Consider the following 22,280-nt stretch of genomic DNA (forward strand, 5'->3'; position numbering starts at 1 on the left):
GATGACAGGGCCTCTTTAAAGAGCTAAACTGGATGCAGGATGTAATAGTGGCTGCAGAGCCTTTGTGTTACCAAGATGTTAGTGATCAAATTATTTTATCAACAAAACAGTTAATATTTTTTATGGCCAAATGAGCATTACCAGAGACTTCACTGTGATGCATGTGCTCCTCTCACTTTCTAATGCTGACCAATCATAATCAGGCAGCAACACACAGGTTTGTCAAAATGTGTAGACTAAATAAAGAGTAACCGCATGTACTTTCTGTCTGGATTTGGATTTATTATACAGTTATATAAAAAAGTTTGGGCACCCCTATTAATCTTAAGCTTAATGACAGGTGCATAAGTATGGGCACCCCACCAGAAAAGTGACATTAATATTTAGTAGATCCTTCTTTTGCAAAAATAACAGCCTCTAGTCACTTCCTGTAGCTTTTAATGAGTTCCTGGATCCTGGATGAAGGTATTTTTGACAATTCCTCTTTACAAAACAATTCCAGTTCAGTTAAGTTTGATGGTCGCTGAGCATTCACAGCCCTCTTCAAATGATCCCACAGATGTTCAATGATATTCAGGTCTGGAGACTGGGATGGCCATTCCAGAACAGTGTAATTGTTCCTCTGCATGATTGTCTGAGTAGATTTGGAGCAGTGTTTTGGATCATTGTCTTGCTAAAAGATCCATCCCCTGCGTAACTTCAACTTTGTCACTGATTCATGAACATTATTGTCAAGAATCTGCTGATACTGAGAGGAATCCATGCGTCCCTGAACTTTAACAAGATTCCTGGTGCCGGCATTGGCCACACAACCCCAAAGCATGATGGAACCTCCACCAAATTTTACTGTGGGTAGCAAGTGTTTTTCTTGGAATGCTGTGTTTTTTGGCCGCCATGCATAACGCCTTTTTGTATGACCAAACAACTCAATCTTGGTTTCATCAGTCCACAGGACCTTCTTCCAAAAAGAAATTGGCTTCTCCAAATGTGCTTTTGCATACCTCAGCCGACTCTGTTTGTGGCGTGCTTGCAGAAACGGCTTCTTTCGCATCACTCTCCCATACAGCTTCTCCTTGTGCAAAGTGCGTTGCATAGTTGACCGATGCACAGTGACACCATCTGCAGCAAGTTGATGCTGCAGCTCTCTGGAGGTGGTCTGAGGATTGTCCTTGACTGATCTCACCATTCTTGTTCTCTGCCTTTCTGATGTTTTTCTTGGCCTGCCACTTCTGGCCTTAACAAGAACTGTACCTGTGTTCTTCCATCTCCTTACTATGTTCCTCACAGTGGAAATTGACAGGTTAAATCTCTGAGACAGCTTTTTGTATCATTCCCCTGAACAACTATGTTGAATAATCTTTGTTTTCAGATCATTAGACAGCTGTTTTGAGGAGCCCATGATGCCACTGTTCAGAGGATATTCAAACAGGAGAACAACTTGCAAGTGGCCACTTTAAGTAACTTTTCTCATGATTGCATACACCTGGCTATGAAGTTCAAAGCTCAATGAGGTTAGAAAACCAAAAAAAGTGTTTTAGTAAATCAGTAAAAAGTAGGTAGGAGTATTTAAAACAAGAAAATGATAAGGGTGCCCATACTTATGCACCTGTCAAATTTTGTTTGAATGCAGATTGCACATTTTCTGTTAGTACAATAAACCTCATTTCAAGGCAGAAGCATTACTGTGTCCAACAGTTATTAGATATATGAAATTGAAATAGCTGTTGCAAAAAAAACAATTTTTATAAAACATTAAGATTAAGGCTACTTTCACACTAGCGTCGTGCACTGCACGTCGCAATGCGTCGTTTTAGAAAAAAAACGCATCCTGCAAAATTGCTTGCAGGATGCGTTTTTTCTCCATTGACTAACATTAGCGACGCATTGCGACGCTTTGCCACACGTCGCAACCGTCGTGTGACGATTGAATCATGTTGTGGCGGACCGTCGGCAGCAAAAAAAAAGTTACATGTAACGTTTTTTGCTGCATTGTGTCCACCATTTCTGACCGCGCATGCGCGGCTGGAACTCTGCCCCCACCTCCCCGCAACTCACAATGGGGCAGCGGATGCGTTGAAAAACAGCATCCGCTGCCCCTGTTGTGTGGCGCTTCCACAGTATGCGTCGGTGCGTCGCAATATCGCATTGCGACGTGCAGTGCACGACGCTAGTGTGAAAGTAGCCTAAGATTAATAGGGGTGCCCAAACTTTTTCATATAACTGTATGAGTTACCAGTGCAGATTATCCACAAATCCTTCTTATCTGTGTTTTCTCAGTCTGAAGACCAGTTGGACCTGCAGCAGCTGGATGTATAAGTTATTGAAATGTTGTGTATACCCAACTAAATCAGGTTAGTATAACCTTATTTAAACAGCTTTATCTCCCTTGGATAAAACCTTATTGTGCTGTCTTTTTCCTCCTAGTTTTTTTCTGTTACTACACCCCCTATAGCATGAGAGTCTGCACTCCTCACTCCAGAGTTATGACGTGCTGAAGCACAGGAGACCGGATTGTGACTAGCAGACAGCTTTCAGATCTCACATGTGGCTTTCAGGGTATGTGCACACGTCAGGATTTCTTGCAGAAATTTTCCTGACAAAAACCAGACATTTCTGCCAGAAATCCGCATGCGTTTTTACCGCGATTTTGACGCGTTTTTCACACGTTTTTGGTGCGTTTTTTATGCGTTTTTTCCAAATTCATAGAATTGCGGGAAAAACGCAGAAAATCCGCAAAAATAATGAACATGCTCATTTTTTTACCGCGATGCGTTTTTTTCCGTGTGCACATAACATGCAGAATGCATTCTAAATGATGGAATGCATAATGTATGCATTTTTAATGAGTTTTTATAGCGTTTTTACTGCGAAAAAAATGTGAAAAAACCTGAACGCGTGCACATAGCCTCAGTGTGCAGAAGACGAATCTCATTACAAACACTTCTAGCAGCGCTCCTCTCAAATTCAAATTCAAATGACCTTTAATACATTTGCATTTCCAAAGCAAGTGTTGTGCTGTCATTGCTGCTGTAATTTCCCCTACTCGCACAGAGCCTGTCCTAAGCTGTAGTGGGGCGTGTCATTTTCTCCCTTGTATGTGGATGCCGGCTTATGATTGGCAGAGCTGGTAGCAGTATGAGAAGAGAGCTTCTAGAAGTGTTTGTAATAAATGATTAATAAATAGTTAAATAAAAATTGATTGTTTAAGTGCCATATACTTTGATTGATAATATCCTCTCAACAGACAGGCAAAAAAAAACAACGTTATTCTGCTCTGTGGCGCCTATTATATTGTGTTTCCATTTAAACATGAAAAATGCTGTTAAAGGTCCGCTTTAAGCTATATCATGTCTCCAATATTTTTGCTTAGTTTCACATTTAATCTCAATGTCATGAAAATACCCCCCAAATTAGTCAGTGAATAGACTAACCCATCGAGGATTCACCAAGACTATTGACCCTCTTTTGTAGTATCTTGGGCGCTCATGAATTTATTGCTAATTCACTGGGTACTTACCCTTGAACTATTTTAGGTAGACATTATGCACTAGTAAATTTGTGAGGAGGAAAAAAATGGCACTCGCGGTCCCTTAAAATCTCCTTTTATTAGAAAAAGTTTAAATCCTAATGGCAGGCACAGAATGTGAAACCGTGTGGAAGACGGCGGTTTCGCGCTACACTGCGCTTCAAAGGGTGCACTAGTGAAAGTTACTCAGATCATTATGCTATAATTTTTCCTGCTTCCAACATACTAATAATGCGCAAATGTAGAAACGCATGGTTTAATGTGCATTGTCGAATAAGAAGTATGCTGTAGAACGTGTAGCACACAACCCACAATACTACAGTATACTCCATTAAGCATGTTTGAAAGCCACAGTTCTAAATCATCTTGCAGATTATCCTCTTTACTGCAGACCTTTCATCTGCAGGGGTATTAGTACCTTGTACTTTACATAATCACTAATAATATTTTCTTTCATAATCTGCAGCTTTAAAGCAGCTTTATCGCAGTTGGCTATCAGTGAAAGCATTTTGTTCCTGTAATATCTTTTATTATGATTCTGTAGGTCTTTTATTCACTGTGGGTCTTTCAGCTCCTACAATGAGAGACTTTGCTAAAAGAGATGAAAAACCCCCCGAATGGCTGGAAATCTAAATGCAATTTTAATATCCTAAACAACATGGAGTTGAGACACAAGATTCTTCACATTTGTGTGCTGAGAATTTTAATTCTTAGGTTGAAGTTTGAAGATTTCATCTTCACTTCCACTTGAAAAAAGTCATTGAAGTAGGCAACTAAACAGTAAGACTTTACCAAATCATTGTCTCCTACAATGTAGCTGCCAGCAGCTCGCACCGAGAGCCGCCGGCTCTTTCTGGCAAACCAAAATCAATTTCTATCTTCTTCTGCAGGATATAAACACAATTGATTACTGTCTGCAGAAGTCATCACTAAATTGCAGCTTCCTCTAGGTGGAAAAGAGGATGGTAACCCATGACAAAGATATGAAACAGAAAGATATCTTGGTACAAAAACATGTAACTTGATACCTAAATATACAATTTAATGGCTTTAGGTGTGTTAAGAGTGAACTTTTTGTAATGTGATATCTTTCTTGCGTGTTAGTTTAAATTCTGTAGTTTTGTGACTGCAAACTGGTGAATCCTCATATTGGGCACAATGCGCACTGCTGTAGGAGCAGATATTGAGCGAGTCCAGACACAGTCTAGTCGGAATCTGGCCAGCAGCATGCAAATCGCATACTTGCAGTCACACGACTGCCTGCTCCCGACACCGGTACTGGAGGACCCTCAGTGCGCAATGTGCGAGCTGTTAGGATTCACATAGAATGACTGCAGACATGTAGCTTAAGGCCGGACAGCCCCTTAGGCTATGTTCCCATGATGAGTTTTTGGTGAGTTTTTGATGCTGCATTTATTCGCTGCATCAAAAAATGCAGCATCTTACAGCTACAGCAAAGTGGATTGGATTTAGGCTAGGTTCACATTGCGTTAGTGCAATCCGTTTAGCGCATACGCTAATGGAATGCGCTAACGCAATGTCCAAAAAGTGATTGCATTTGGCGATCCCGCTAGCGCAGATGCCCGATCTGCGCTAGCGAAGAACGGACCCTGAATGCTGCAAGCAGCGTTTGAGGTCCGTCCGAAAATAATGGGACATCGCTGACGCATGCCAAAAATGGCATACGTTAGCGATGCGTTAGCGATCCGTTAGCACATTGCAGTCAATGGGTGCGCTAACGGATCTGTTACATAGCGTTAATTGTGACAATTGCGCCATGTAACGGAGTCCGTTAGTGGACACCCACTAACGCAATGTGAACCTAGCCTTAGAGAAATCTTATGCCCACTGTGCTATTTTTTTCACTCAGCATAACCTGACCTAAGACGTGTTATTCAAATCCACAGCATGTCAAGTTCTCTTGCGGTTACACTGCATTTTCTGGGCAGATTTTTCCCATAGACTTGCAGTAGATGGAGAAAATCTGCATGCATAAAACACACATGGATTTTTAGTGTGTTTCCGTGGCGGATATGCATTAAAAGCACATGTAATCTACACCTAAGTATATCAATAAAGTTTTGTCAAAGCCAAATACCAGGAAGTATCAAATACAAAGCAGTTTTATTTAAAGCATGACTCATAAGAGACAGCATCAAAAACATAATAAAAATGCATGTTAAAAAACGCACATAAAAACGCAATAAAAAAATGGAAGTAACCTAATTTAAATAATTAACACCAAAAACGTACGAAAAGGTCATCGTGGGAACATAGCCTAATACGTTCTGTGTAACTATAATGGTGAGGAATTATATTGCAGGATATAGTAGCACGTATATAGTTTCTATTAATATACAGATATTACCAACATGTAAATATCACAGCAGCCCTTTACATATAAAATCAAGGCTCATAAAGCCTTGATGTCATTGGTGATATTCTTAATTTCTTCATCAACAGCCTCCCTGTGCAGGGCTGAAATCCCAGATCTTGAAAATTAGCAGTGTGTGACAGATGGTTTGTCCCAAGATCGTCACATCCATTGGTCTATAACAAGGTAAATGACACCAATTACCATCTGTAATTACTGTTGCTTGCAATAAATTCTCCCTGGTGATTATGGGTAACAGGTCGGCAGAGCCTATCAGCCTTTTTAGCAGTCTGAAAAGAGTTGGCCTTTCTTGGTAAAATGAAACTTGAAGGATATTGAACTATAAAATATGTATCTAATACAGAAAGGACATATAGGGTAATGTACATAAAGGGCTATCATCACCTATACGATTCTGTTATTTAGTTACTGTAACTCCCCAAACTATTAAGCCATGAATGCAAAAAAAATCTCCTGCCCTTTAAAAGCCGGATAATAGAAAAATGTACATGTTCATCAATGTGTAGGTTAACTCGCCCTATCCTATTTCTCAAGATACGTTTATGCTTCCCAATAATGTGTAGCAGAGTGATGCAATACTACTGCACCAGAACAAAGTCCCCATTTACAACTTAATCTACATTTATCGTTAATTTAGCACTATGATCGAGTCGCTGAAATTTCTCAATTTTACATTTTTAACTATTTCTTTATGTAATGAATGATATAACCTGTGGTTAAAAATACTATGCAAGGTTTCATATGTGGCGACATTGACATGTCATCTGCACACACACAAACACAGCATTTATATCTCAAAGTCTCTTACCCATCTAAAGATTGTCAGTCAAACTTTGTCCTCCTCACTTTAACAAAATCCATTGTACCCCATAAATAAAAGACTTGATCATTGAATCATAAATGTTCCCTCAGGTTCTGCTATAATAAAAACCATTAATACTAAACCACCGCTGTTTAGGTTCTGTAAAGTATAGGCCCCCTTCACATGTCAGTGTCTCCAGTACGTATGTTGACAGCTCTCACATGCACTGGAGACAATTACATACGTAGACCCATTTAAATCTATGGGGCTGTGCCCGGTCCATGACCCACAAGAGGACATATCAGTTTTTTCCAGCATCACGAACGTCAATATGTCCGGCACATGTGCCCATTGATGACACACGGATGACATCTGTTGCACCTGCGCCAGAATGAAATGCTCAGGCGGCTGGGAAAAGCAGTACAGTCAGTGCTATTCCCAGGCACCGTGTCCTTACTACAACTGTCATCATCCTCACCTGCTCTACCTGCGACCAGGCGATGCTGATGACAGTTGTAGTTCGCACCCGCCATCAGGGAATAGCGGAAAGTTTTCCTTTTTTACCTGTCACACATTAAATAAGTAATAAAATTTAAAAAATGGTGTGCGGTTCCCCTAGGTTTTAAAACCAACTCAGATAAAGCAGACAGCTGCGGGCTTCTATTATCAGGCTTGGATGGTCTATGGTTAATGGCCCATCCCCAGCTGAAAAATAAAAGCCTGCAGGCACCTAAAAGTTGGTGCATCACATTAGATGTGCCAATTTTGGTGCTTTACCAAGCTCATCTCAATTGATCTGGTTCAGTGGTAATCGGTGTAATATAGGGGTTTGATAGCATCTGTGGGTTGTCAAAAATAACAGTTGCCATCAAGCCCCTGGGTTAGTAATGCAGAGGTGTCAGTCTGACACCCTGATAAGTAAGCCTGTAAGTAAAAATCATTAAAACACACACAGAATAGCCCTTTATTTTAAAATAAAAACCCAGACACCCTCTTTCACCTATTTATTTCCCAAAAAAACAAGCCCTCAGCTCTGTCGTAATCCACATCAGTGTCCCACAGTGATCCCCGACTCTACTATATCTGGAGGCTCTGATGAGCGGTGACATCAGTAACGTGACCGATCACCGTGGCCGCCAGAACACAATAAGTGTAGCGTGAGAACCAGTGGCAGTGACAAGCGGTAACGTCATTAAGATTAAGGCAGGTCAGAGCCGGCGGTTCTCACTGTGTGAGCTGGCCAGCTGTAAACTGCGGTAACCTTAGGGAGTTCACAGCTGTCTAACTAACACAGAGCTTACCGTAAGAACTGCTGGCTGTGACCTGTGGTAACCTTAATGATGTCACCACTCATCACTGCCGCTGGTTCTCATGCTACTTTCGGTGTGTTCCTGTGGCTGTGATGAAGGGTATCATTACTGATGTCACTGCTTGTCACAGCCTCCGGATGTGGCAGAGTCGGGGATCATTGTAGGACATCGATGTGGATAACAACAGACCTGCTGGGGTGTTTTTTTGGGAAATAAACAGGTGAAATAGGGTGTCTGGGCTTTTATTTTACAATCATTGACTTTTATGAGTGTGTGTCTTAATGATTTTTACTTACAGGGTTAGTAAAGGGGTGAGGTTGTGACTGACACCTCTCTACTAGTAACCCCTGGACAAATCACAGCTGCCATGGATCGTCGTGGGACCTCCATGTGGACTTCGACGAACCACTGTGGATTTTTTTTTAGAATAAATGTGTAAAAGAGAAATTTATCAGGGAGCGATTTTTACAAATAAAGGACTTTTGTATATGTGTGTTTCTTTCTTTCTTTTGACTATGGGTTAGTAATGGGGGTGTCTGACAGATGCCTCTCCATTAATAACCCTGGGTTTGAGGTCGGCCGACATTACACAGCTGACATCAGCATCAAAATCATTACCATGATTGCCAACACACCAGGGCAGTTGGGAAGAGCCATTTCTGGGGCTGCTGAGGGCTGGTTTTATTAAGCTGTAAACGGGCCAATATCATGGACCTTCCAAGCTTGTTAAGATCAGCCCACAGCTATCTGCTTAGACTTTGCTGGTTATTAAACATAGGTGGGGCATCACATCATTTTTTAAGGGTCTCCCCTTTTAATAACCAGCAATGACTAAGCAGACAGCTGTGAGCTGATGTTAATAGGGAAGCTCCATGATAACATGCTGCGGATTAGAAACACGCACCACAAGTCAGTTTAAGCTGAGCACACTGAGCATGAGATTTCCATATATCGTATCCACTTTGCTGGAACTGTAAGATATTGTGTTAAAAACACCAAATGCTCATCGTGGGAATGTAGCCTTAAAAACAATGAATAAGATTCAGAAGAAGTGCAAAGGAAAAATGGACCAATTTTCAATTCCAACCAATCAGGATGGTGCAGTTTTGGTTGCAAAGCTGAATTCTGCATCTTTTTCTTCACTGTTGATAAATGACCATCCAAATTGCTTCTGTTTTGTTAAGAAAAGCAGAAGGAATCTGAATCTATAGCATAGATTTAGAATACAAACATCGATTATCTTCTACGTTTTTTTTTGTTGTTTTTTAATCAGTCTGCTACATCTGCATTTCATTCATTTTTGATCCTTGTACCCTTTTTCTTTACCATAAGTGAAACATCTCTTTTTCTTGTATGCAAATAAATACATTTCCAGGCTTCTCCAACACAAGAAAGAGTAAAACATAATTTGGATGGCACATGGATGACATCTGAGTGGTACCATTTTTTTTAACAAACCTATTGGTATGACTGGGTAATTTATATCCGTGATTCAGATACCTAGTATTTTTTTGAAGACAGTCAGCAAAGAAAAAACAGGGTCATGAGAAGAGCCCCATCGACTTTAATAGATACGTGCCCAATTTGCCAAAATACGGATGGAACGCATATGTCAAAAATGGAAATCTGAGGCCATAGTTATTTTACTTTCTTTCTACAACTTTCCTCCTATTATAAGCTATAAACTCAGCCAAAGTGATGCCCGCAGTTAAAATATGAATAACGAGAAACAGCCTGTCCTTTTTTCACTACAATGTCTTAAAATATTTAATATAGCGAATAAGTCATACAAAAGGAAAAATTGAATCAGAGCAGAAAACCCAGAAGTACATTTCCTCTGCAAATGTTTTAATACAATATATAATAAGATTGCAAGTTTACTTTACTTACATTTTTACATTGATATTGTTATTCAAATTACAATTGGAAATGTACTATTCATTTCCGTGCTTCCTGTACACAGATAAAAGCACATATTCCATGAAAGCGAAATAGCTTTTCCATTTGCTTCCAACAGAACTAGCCATGTGTTACAATTTCTGTCAAATCACTGCGCCACAAAAGCACCAAGGGCCTTTAGTGATCAAAGGATTCATCTTACTAGTGATCTGTTAGCATTGCCTGCAGATATTTTTAATTGCCTTTCAGTAATTAGTTGGCTGTATTTTTCAGAGCTGGCTAGATCAAATATGGAAAGTAACTTTAGATCTTGTGTGCACAGGATGTGAACTTTTTACTCCGTACAACTAATATTTAATGCAGTAATATGAGATAGCCAAGGACAATAAATCAGTTCTACAAAGTAATATAGCTAATATACCATATATACTTGAGTATAAGCCGACCCGAGTATAAGCCGACCCCCCTAATTTTGCCACAAAAAACTGGGAAAACTTAATGACTCGAGTATAAGCCCAGGGTGGGAAATGCAGCAGCTACTGGTAAATGTCAAAAGTAAAAATAAATACCAATTAAAGTAAAATTAATTGAGACATCAGTGGGTTAAGTGTTTTTGAATATCCATATTGAATCAGGAGCCCCATATAATGCTCCATACAGTTCATGATGGCCCCATAAGATGCTACATATTAAAATATGCCCCATATAATCCTGCATAAAGGTAAATAATGGCCTCATAAGATGCTCCATAGACACATTTGCCCAATATAATGCTGCACAAAAGTTGATTATGGCCCCATAAGAAGCTCCATAAAGATATTTGCCCCATATAATGCTGCAAAAACGTTATGGCCCCATAAGATACTCCATACAGACATTTGCCCGATATAGTGCTGCACAAACGTTGATTATGGCCCCATAAGATGCTCCATACAGACACTTGCCCCATTTAGTACCGCACAAACGTTGATTATGGCCCCATAAGATGCTCCATACAGATACTTGCCCCATATAGTGCTGCACAAACGTTGATTATGGCCCCATAAGATGCTCCATACAGACACTTGCCCTATATAGTACTGCACAAACGTTGATTATGGCCCCATAAGATGCTCCATACAGACATTTGCCCCATATAGTGCTGCACAAATGCTGATTATGGCCCCATAAGATGCTCCATACAGACACTTGCCCCATATAGTACTGCACAAACGTTCATTATGGCCCCATAAGATGCTCCATACAGACATTTGCCCCATATAGTACTGCACAAACGTTGATTATGGCCCCATAAGATGCTCCATACAGACACTGCCCCATATAGTGCTGCACAAATCTTATGGCCCCATAAGATACTCCATACAGACATTTGCCCCATATAGTGCTGCACTAATGTTCATTATGGCCCCATAAGATGCTCCATACAGACATTTGCCCCATATAATGCTGCACTAATGTTCATTATGGCCCCATAAGATGCTCCATACAGACACTTGTCCCATATAGTACTGCACAAACGTTATGGCCCCATAGATGCTCCATACAGACACTTGCCTCATATAGTGCTGCACAAATGTTATGTCCCCATACAGACACTTGCCCCATACAGTGCTGCACAAACGTTATGGCCCCATAGATGCTCCATACAGACACTTGCCCCATTTGCTGTTGCTGCAATAAAAAAAAATCACATACTCACCTCTCCGTCGCTCAGGCCCCCGGCACTTGCAATATTCACCTGACTTTGTTCCGGCGCCACTCCATCTTCAGCGTCTTCTGCACTGACGTTCAGGCAGAGGGCACGCACTAACCACGTCATCGCGCCCGCTGACCTGAGCGTCACTGCAGAAGATGCTGAAGATGGAGTGGCGCCGTAACGGTGAGCAGGTGAATATCGTGCAGCGCTCCCCCTCCCAGTTATACTCACCTACTCCTGGCGCGGTCCCTGCAAGTTCCTGCTTCCCCGGCGCCGACAGCTTCTTCCTGTACTGAGCGGTCACCGTTACCGCTCATTACAGTAATGAATATGCGGCTCCACCCCTATGGGAGGTGGAGCCGCATATTCATTACTGTAATGAGCGGTACCATGTGACCGCTCAGTACAGGAAGAATCTGCCGGCGCCGGGGAAGCCAGGACCTGCAGGGACCGCTCTAGGAGCAGGTGAGTATGCTTAGACAGCCCCCGCTCCCCCTCCCCTGCCGACCCCTGGGTATGACTCGAGTATAAGCCGAGAGGGGGACTTTCAGCCCAAAAAAATGGGCTGAAAATCTCGGCTTATACTCAAGTATATACGGTAGTTGGAAAAATATGGACCAACAACCTCCTCGGAGGCCAGCACAGGCTAATGGTGCTTGCCTTGTATGCCTTACAGTGTTCCCCAACTACGGGTCTCAAGAGCCACCAACAAATCATGTTTTCAGGATTTCCTTAGCATTACACAGGTGATGCGATTCTTGGTCGTCCAGCTGATGCAAGTATCACCTGTGTAACACTAAGGAAATCATGAAAACATGACCTGCTGGCTCTTGAGGATCGGAGTTGGGGAACACTGCATTACATTTTTCCATGTATTGAAAGGGGTTGTGTGGCACTTCTTATTTTGCCTTCTTTGGCAGGGATCGCGCAAACCCTTTAAAGTCTAACTATTGATTCCAAACAAGCCAAATACCAGATTTACCAACTAAAAGCTATGCTGGATTTCTATTAATCAAACTCATTTTTTTATGCAGCTTTGGAAGCCAAAAGACAGAAGTGAATTCAAGAAGAGAAGTCTCAGTTTTTTCTTTACAGGTGTATTACATGTATGATGTATTTTTGGTGTTGACTTCAAGAACTACATAAAAAAACATGAGCATGGAAAGCCAGTCTTATGCTGTGTTCACATTTAATTTTTTTTCATTCGTTTTTGGAGCAGAAGCTCTCCAACTCACCAATCAAAACTCATGGCTTTCAAACTCCTCATATGTTTTGGAAAACAATATCTTCATAAATTCCTGAAAAAACTCAGTGTGAACATAGTCTTAAGGTTCATTCAGATGTCCATATACAGACCGGGACTCACAGACTGCCTGCGGATCTCCTGAGGCTGGCAAGTTCAGGTCAAAGACCTCCGGCCAGTCCAGTTCACACACTCGCTGTGTTACACGGAAGTCTGAATGGGGCTGTAGACTGTTTCAGAACCATGCAGAAAATCCTATAGAATTACAAATAGTGAGGTCTAGATTGGAACTAAAGACAAGCCTCATTTTGTTCATACCTGTGCAGGAATAGTCATCAATTTTGATGTAGCCTGTTTGGCAAATGCACATGAATGATCCTGGGGTATTCACACATATAGTATTCTCCCGGCAGTAATGGCGACCTTCAGCACACTCATCAATATCTGGTCATTTGGAAAGAAAAAAAATAGCATTATAATGTTTTCCTATCATATATATTGGATAGCTTTAATTATAAATAGGTGCAGGCACTTGGAAGCTATGTTTGCTGTTTCTAAGCTTAAGAATTTATTAATGGTGATGATTGTGATCATCTAAAAAAATCACCTCTAAAATAACATACAGTAACAAAGCAAAAGGGAATCTGCAATGGATTTTTTACACAGAAATTTAAAGCACCACTCCAGAATTGTTTTTATTTCAGTGCTGGAGTAGTGCAAATAATCGAAGTTCCCTGCCAATAGTTTTAGGCTACTTTCACACTGGCGTTTTTTGCCAGACGTCGCAATGCGTCGTTTATGGCAAAAAACGCATCCTGCAAAGTTGTTTGCAGGATATGTTTTTGCCCCATAGATTAACATTAGCGACGCATTGCGAAGCTTTGCCACACGTCGCAACTGTCGTGCGACGGTTGCGCCGTGTTGTGGCGGACCGCCAGGAGCAAAAAACGTTAAATGTAATGTTTTTTGCTCCTGACAGACCGCTTTTTCCGACCGCGCATGCGCGGCCGGAACCTCGCCCCCACCTCCCCGCATCTCACAATGGGGCAGCGGATGCGCCGGAGAAATGCATCCGCTGCACCCGTTGTGCAGTGCGTCAAATGCTAGTGTCAGAATCTCTGCCAGACGCATTGTGATGGGGAGATTCCGACGCTAGTGTGAAAGTAGCCTTATACTTATCAGCTGCTGTCTTCATCTGTTATCAGCACTGCTCCGGTCAGTCTTCTGCAGTTTGTGACCTGCTGGATCGCCTCAGTGTTTGCTGGGTGAACTGGGGATCAGTACTCCATGTAAGTCTATGAGAGCCAGAAGGAGGACAGAACGAGGCTCTCACAAACTTTCATTGAGAACTTGTGGCCATCACCTCTGATTTCCGGTCAGTCAGAAGTTGTGTTCACAAGATAGTGGCCAGGAAGAGCAAGAAGAAGGTAGCTGGTAAGTAAAATATTTGGGCCAGGAAGCTTACATTAGTGGGACTACTCCAGTGCTGAAATAAAAAACAATCGCTGGAGTGATACTTTAACCCCTTTACCCCCAAGGTTGGTTTGCATGTTAATGACCAGGCCAATTTTTACATGTCTGACCACTGTCACTTTATGAGGTAATAACTCTGGAACACTTCAATGGATCCTGGTGATTCTGACATTGTTTTCTCGTGACATATTGTAATTCACGTGAGTGGTAAAATTACTTTGATATGATTTGCGTTTATTTGTGAAAAAAATGGAAATTTGACAAAAATTTAGAAAATTTCGCAATTTTCCAAATTTGAATTTTCATGCCCTTAAATCACAGAGATATCACACAAAATACTTAATAAGTAACATTTCCCACATGTCTACTTTACATCAGCACAATCTTGGAACCAACTTTTTTTGTTAGGAAGTTATAAGGGTTAAAAGTTGACCAGCAATTTCTAATTTTTACAACACCATTTTTTTAAGGGACCACATCACATTTGAAGTCATTTTGAGGGGTCTATATGATAGAAAATACCCACAAGTGACACCATTATAAAAACTGCACCCCTCAAGGTGCTCAAAACCACATTCAAGAAGTTTATTAACCCTTCAGGTGTTTCACAGGAATTTTTGGAATGTTTAAACAAAAATGATACATATATGCTAGCCACCTTAGGGAGAGACCCAAGTTGGGCTAAATGTAGCGGGACGAAAGAGACCGAAAAGCCCTCTACTTAAAGGGACACTGTCACCTGAATTTGGAGGGAACAATCTTTAGCCATGGAGGCGGGGTTTTTGGGTGTTTGATTTACCCTTTCCTTACCCGCTGGCTGCATGCTGGCTGCATGCTGGCTGCAATATTGGATTGAAGTTCATTCTCTGTCCTCCATAGTACATGCCTGCACAAGGCAAGATTGCAATACGGAGGACAGAGAATGAACTTCAATCCAATATTGCAGCCAGCATGCAGCCAGCGGGTAAGGAAAGGGTGAATCAAACACCCAAAAACCCCGCCTCCATGGCTGAAGATTGTTCCCTCCAAATTCAGGTGACAGTGTCCCTTTAAAGGAAATACATAGTGGATGCTTTCCTGAAACGGAAAGTACTTGCAAGCAGCATAATACAAAGAATAGTAGGTTTAGCCAGAATCCTTTGCAGTAGGCGGAGCTATGCAAATCATCTCTTTCCACCCCAGTCTAATCCACAGCGCTTGGAACTGCCAAGCGTGCAATGCTGCGGATTAGTTTCTAAATTTACACAGCCAACCAATTCCTACCTGTGGACACGTGTTTCGGGCTTTAGGCCCTCATCAGCATAGAAATGAACATTTCACTTTTTTCACAAAAAATGTACTTCAGATCCATTTTTTTTTATTTTACCAAGGGTAACAGGAGAAATTGGATCCCAATTTTCCTGAGTATGCTGATACCCCATATGGGGGGAACCACTGTTTGGGCACATGACAGAGAGAGATCGGAAGGGAAGGATCGACTTTTTCAAACCAAAATTGGCTGGAATTGAAATTGGACGCTATGTCGCGTTAGGCGAGCCCCTGATGTGATAAACAGTGCAAATTCCCCTCAATTGACCCCATTTTGGTAACTAGATCCCCTAAGGAACTTATCTAGATGTGTAGTGAGCACTTTGAATCCCAAAGTGCTTGACAGAAGTTTATAATGTGGAGTCGTAAAAATAAAAAATCATATTTTTTTCACCAAAATGATATTTTCGCCCCAATTTTTTATTTTCACAAGGGTAACAGGAGAAATTGGACCCCAAAAGTTGTTGTCCAATTTGTCCGGAGTACGCTGATTCCCTATATATAGGGGTAAATCACTGTTTGTGCGCACTGCAGAGCACGGAAGGGAAGGAGCACCGTTTGACCTTCTCAACACAGAATTGGCTGGAATTGAGATCGGACGCCATGTCGCGTTTGGAGAGCCCCTGATGTGCCTAAACAGTGGAAGCCCCCCAATTCTAACTCCAACCCTAACCCCAAGACACCCCTAACCCTAATCCCAATCCCAACCCTAACCCTAATCCCAACCCTAACCCCAACCCTAACACTAACCCTAAATTTAGCCACAACCCTAACCCCAACTTTAGCCACAACCCTAACCAAAACTTTAGCTCCAACCCTAACCCTATTGCTAACCCTATTAAGAAAATAGAAATAAATACATTTTTTTAATTTTATTATTTTTCACTAACTAAAGGGATGATAAAGGGGGGTTTGATTTACTATTTATAGCTGGTTTTTATATTGGGTTTTTATGTTTGGCAGCTGCCACACGCTAAAAGATGCTTTTTATTGCAAAAAATAGTTTTTGCATCAACACACTTTGAGAGCTATAATTTTTCCATATTTTGGCCCACAGAGTCATGTGAGGTCTTGTTTTTTGCAGGATGAGTTGACATTTTTATTGGTACCATTTTTGGGCACATGACATTTTTTGATTGCTTTTTATTACGATTTCTGGGAGACAGAATGAACAAAAACAAGCAATTCATGAATTTCTTTTGGGTGGGACATTTATACCGTTTTGCGTGTGGTAAAATTGATAAGGCAGTTTTATTCCTTGGGTCAGTACGATTACAGCGACACGCCATTTCTATCTTTTTTTATGTTTTGGCACTTTTATACAATAAAAACTATTTTACATAAAAAATAATTGTTTTTGCATTGTCTTATTCTGAGAGCTATAACGTTTTTATTTTTTTGCTGATGATGCTGTATGGTAGCTTGTTTTTTGTGGGACAAGATGATGTTTTCAGCGCTACCATGTTTATTTATATCTATCTTTTGATCGCATGTTATTCCACTTTTTGTTTGGCAGAATGATGATAAGAGCATTGTTTTTTGCCTCGTTTTTTATTTATTTTTGTTACAGTATTCACTGAAGGGGTTTTATAGGTCAGGTCGTTATGGACGCAGTGATACTAAATATGTGTACTTTTATTGTTTTTTTATTTACATAAAGAAATGTATTTATTGTAACAATATTTATTTTTGTTTCTTTATTTTGGAATTTAAAAAAATATATTTTTACACAGTATAATATTTTTATTTTTACTTTTTTACATTGTCCCAGGGTGGGACATCACTGTATAAAGTCAGATCGCTGATCTGACACTTTGCACAGCACTGATCTGACAGGCAGTGAAGGAGGCTTCTCAGGTCCTGCTCTCAGCAGGCACTGAGAAGCCACCTCCCTGCAGAACCTGGAAGGACCCCATGGCCATCTTGGATCCGGGGGTCTGCAGGCAGAGAGAACCTCAGAATAATGAGATCACATCTTGTTTGATCTCAGCGTTGCAGGGGTTAAAGTGCCGGGTGTCAGCTGTGAGAATCAGCTGACACCTGTAACCGATCGGCCGCACACAACCCATAAGTAAGGCCCATCGGCTTCAATGTACTATCCCATTCATGGTCATATGGGCCCAGCCCACATGGACGGGATAGTATGTCAGATATCAGAAAGGGGTTAAAGGCGTTTTGATATGTATGTTATTGTAAAAGCTTTTACTCCCCAAGAAATAACAATTATGGACAGGGTTCCCAACTGTCCAAAAATTCCAGGACAATCCGTTGAAATAGAGCACATTTCTGCCCTGCCCGTAAGAAAAATTTAAGGCATTTGTGATATTTGTTAAGCTAAATAAACTTATAGAGATAATTTTGACTGTAATTATCATCATGTTATAGTTTACAGTGAAACAAGAAAACATTATTAGATTATGGTCTGTAGACTTGTGTCACTTATAATCTTAATAATTTATTATGATTTTCCAACGTGTCTGTAAGAAATCTTGTCTGTCCATGATTTTTTGTTAAGTTGTCCAGAAAAAAATAAGAAGTCAAGTTGGCAACCTTGATTCTGGATTGTCTTTTCTTAACACTTTGGGCCCGCTTCATGATTACATTTGAGCCTGTTTTCTGTCAAAGGTTGTGGATTTTGTTCCTGTTTTAATGTACACCAAATTTACCTTTCTATTTATCCCTTTTTTTTTTTAAGACTATCATATATGTATTATGCCTCCTTCACATGTCCATATTTCCAGTACTTATGGTATCCGGTTTTTTTCACAGATACCACACATACTTATTATAACCAATGGTGCTATGCACATGTCCGTGATTTTACATGGACCGTGTGTCCATGTAAGACACACAGAGACATGTCCATTTTTTCCAACAGCAGAGGTGACAAGGGCAAATATAACTGTATGGGTCAGTAAAATAATATGTACAGCACATGGATGGAATCCATGTACCAGTCGTGAGCTATACATGTTTACTATTGCAAAGTATAAGAGAGGCTTTGTAATTTCATTCTTTCTTTAGCCTTACCTGGAAAGCACTGATTACACTCACGGTAAAAACAAACACACTGACCAACACATGGATGACACACTGATCAATACATGGATAACACACTGACCAATACATGGATGACACACTAACCAATACATGGATGGCACACTGACCAATACATGGATGACAAACTGACAACACATGGGTGACACACTGACCAACACATGGATGACACACTGACAACACGTGGGTGACACACTGACAACACATGGATGACACACTGATAACATACTCACAACACATGGATGACACACTGACAACACATGGATGACACACTGACAACACATGGATGACACACTGATAACACACTGACAACACATGAATGACACACTGACAACACATGGATGACACACTGACAACACATGAATGACTCACTGACCAACACATGGATAACACACTGACAACACATGAATGACTCACTGACCAACACATGGATGACACACTGACAACACATGGATGACACACTGACAACACATGGATGACTCACTGACCAACACATGGATGAGGCAATGATAATACATGGATGAGACACTGACAACACATGGATAACACACTGACCAATACATTGATGACACACTGACAACACATGGATGACTCACTGACCAACACATGGATGACTCACTGACCAACACATGGATGACACACTGACCAACACATGGATGACTCACTGACCAACACATGGATGACACACTGACAACACATGGATGACACACTGACAACACATGGATAACTCACTGACCAACACATGGATGAGACAATGATAATACATGGATGAGACACTGACAACACATGGATAACACACTGACCAATACATTGATGACTCACTGACCAACACATGGATGACTCACTGACCAACACATGGATGACAAACTGACAACACATGGATGACACACTAACAACACATGGATGACAAACTGACAACACATGGATGACTCACTGACCAATACATTGATGACGCACTAACCAACACATGGATGACACACTAACAACACATGGATGACTCACTGACCAACACATGGATGACAAACTGACAACACATGGATGACACACTGATAATACACTGATGACACACTGATGCAAAACACTGGTAGCACCAGTATTGTTTTTTTCACGTACATCTTTAAACATCGACTTGTAAAGTAGGCCTTAGCCTGTTTTTTTATAGCTTGTCACTACCAGGAGGTTTAGGGTTTCCAGATGTTGTCATCTGATTAATCATTTACAATTTTTCAAAAAGTCTCCAAGTCCCCGGTGACCGATTTGATGTATTTCTTAAATTTTTTGAGCAATTTATCGGACATTTTGCAATATTTGGAGCTTTTTAGAGCGACAATATAACTAAAGATAGGAAAGAAGATTATTTTTTACTTTATGCAATACTTATGAATCATGTGAAACATTTTGACATACTAGGTGCAAACATCATCAGCAAATGCCATAAGATGAAGAAAGAAAAGTGACTTATCTCAAGAGCTAACAGGTCTTTAACAATTGTGATATTTTGCCTTCCAATTCAGATCAAGATTTAAAATGTTATTAGCATTTAATTTGTCTGAGCTGAGGCACTGAATAAATGGTTCCTGCACAACTTTATATAGAACACACAGCAGCCGATGGCACAGAACAGCTTCACACAATTTCAGATCAAGACCCTGAATGATGAACTGTATCTGACAGATCATTTTTTCTGTATAATCTTTGAACTGAAGATCTATAGCAAATTGCTATTTGTACAATGTCACCACCTTGCATGGTATTGCAAATTGTCAGACATTTATATTCTAGCTTAAATCATATCAGTCCTGTTCAAATAACCTGTACTGAGGGCTTACTTGTACTGACCGTCATAAGCATTGCATGTAAAGATTTAAAGAAGAGCTGTCATCAGGTCAAAGTGCACAGCTTCTGCTCTTATTTTATTCCTGCTGCCCCCAGAGAATTCTACTTTTTCTTATTTTTTTAAATGCGCCATAAGGTCCCAGAGATATGAGAATTTTTATTTAGTGTACTCAATATGCATATTTTTATTACATTACAATGTGGTTACATGTAAAATAAAAGAGTGTGGACTTGGCCAACATATTTGACCAAGCCAGATTTAGAAAAATCTGACACAGGCTTTTATTTTTTGAGAGATGTGTAGGAAACTAGTGGGACAGATCTCTCCCTCAACTCCGGGGTTTTAGGAGTGGCCCATGTCCACGATTCCCATTTAAACCTTCAGTTAAGGTTCAGGTGAGTCAGTATTGGTTTTGAAAGCAACAGAACAGAAGCTCTGTGCATATCAGGTCTGTGTGAGACTGAACACAGGTCAGAGCCAGAGAGAGCAAAGCCAATGCCGCACCCATGATTTACACTCTGGTGCCATCGGAATGAATGGTACTGTTAAAGATGATCCGGCTACGGACGATCCGACTGCACACAGGAGGATAACGTTTGAATTTGTTTTCATAAGTTGCCAAAATAAAGACATTTAAGTTGAACTAACTTGGCTCACTGCATCATTAGCGCACTGTCATTGAAGCCGCTGCCTTACAATATATATAAATATATATATATATACACATAATCTCAGAAGAGCAGTGGGAATTAGATAATGCTTACTTTATGCTGCGTTGCACGTTTCCATTTAGTAATACTGTTACTCATTTATTGTGAGATAACTCTCTCCATAGTTATAGTTACGGTTACCTGGTATTTAATCAAACCTATATTTAAGCATTTCGTCTACCTAACTTTCTGCTTATCATCATATACACCTTCTACTTAAGAGGTTGTCCTTTTTTTTTTACTTAAGCACGTATATATGGGGCAAAAATTTAGTTTTGCAATTCGGGTTCATTCAAAATTTTGCACAGTTTTGCATTTACAGCCTCTTTCTTCCCTGCACATTCATTTTTGATATGGTCTGTGGTCATAGATCAGCAGAGAGGAGCTCACAAAAAGGGCTCATCCTCATTTGCGAGAAAAAAAAGTCTGATTTCCGGACGGAAAAAAACGGACGAGAGAGTTATGAGAGTGTCATGCCAGTGTCATGCGAGTGTAATGCAATTTCCGTGCGATTTTTCCACAGACCATCCATATGACATATGTATGCACTCCGTATGCAATGCAATTTTAACATGAGGTTTTACATACAGCAGGACACTTGGCATTTGCCACAGGACACCAGGATTGGCAAATTCACCACCGGGGCCCTGTGCTCTTCCCAGATGAAAGCAAGTTCAGTCTGAGCACATGTGACAGACGTGACAGAGTCTGGAAATGCTGTGGAGAGAGATCTGCTGCCTGCAACATCTTTCAGCATGACCGGTTTGGCAGTGGGTCAGTAATGGTGAGGGGTGGCATTTCTTTGGAGGGCCGCACAGCCCTCCAGGTGCTCGCCAGAGGTAGCCTGACTGCCATTAGGTACCGAGATGAGATCCTCAGACCCCTTGTGAGACCATATGCTGGTACGGTTGGCCCTGGGTTCCTCCTAATGCAGGACAATGCCAGACCTCATGTGGCTGGAGTGTGTCAGCAGTTCCTGCAAGATGAAGGCATTGAAGCTATGGACTGTCCCTCCCGTTCCCCA

At 40.9% G+C, this 22,280-nt stretch overlaps 1 protein-coding gene across 1 annotated transcript in view; it reads right to left on the reverse strand.

Moving 5' to 3' along the window:
* NELL2 (neural EGFL like 2) overlaps window positions 1-22,280 on the reverse strand; it is a 587,110-nt gene that overhangs the window by 140,201 nt on the left and 424,629 nt on the right. Inside the window, exon 13 of the mRNA XM_069764734.1 lies at window positions 13,190-13,315. Within this exon, the coding sequence (XP_069620835.1) occupies window positions 13,190-13,315 (126 nt within the window). The remainder of the gene's footprint in view (window positions 1-13,189; window positions 13,316-22,280) is intronic.

This window comes from Ranitomeya imitator, chromosome 4 (genome assembly GCF_032444005.1).
Source record: "Ranitomeya imitator isolate aRanImi1 chromosome 4, aRanImi1.pri, whole genome shotgun sequence".
NCBI classification, from domain to species: domain Eukaryota; kingdom Metazoa; phylum Chordata; class Amphibia; order Anura; family Dendrobatidae; genus Ranitomeya; species Ranitomeya imitator.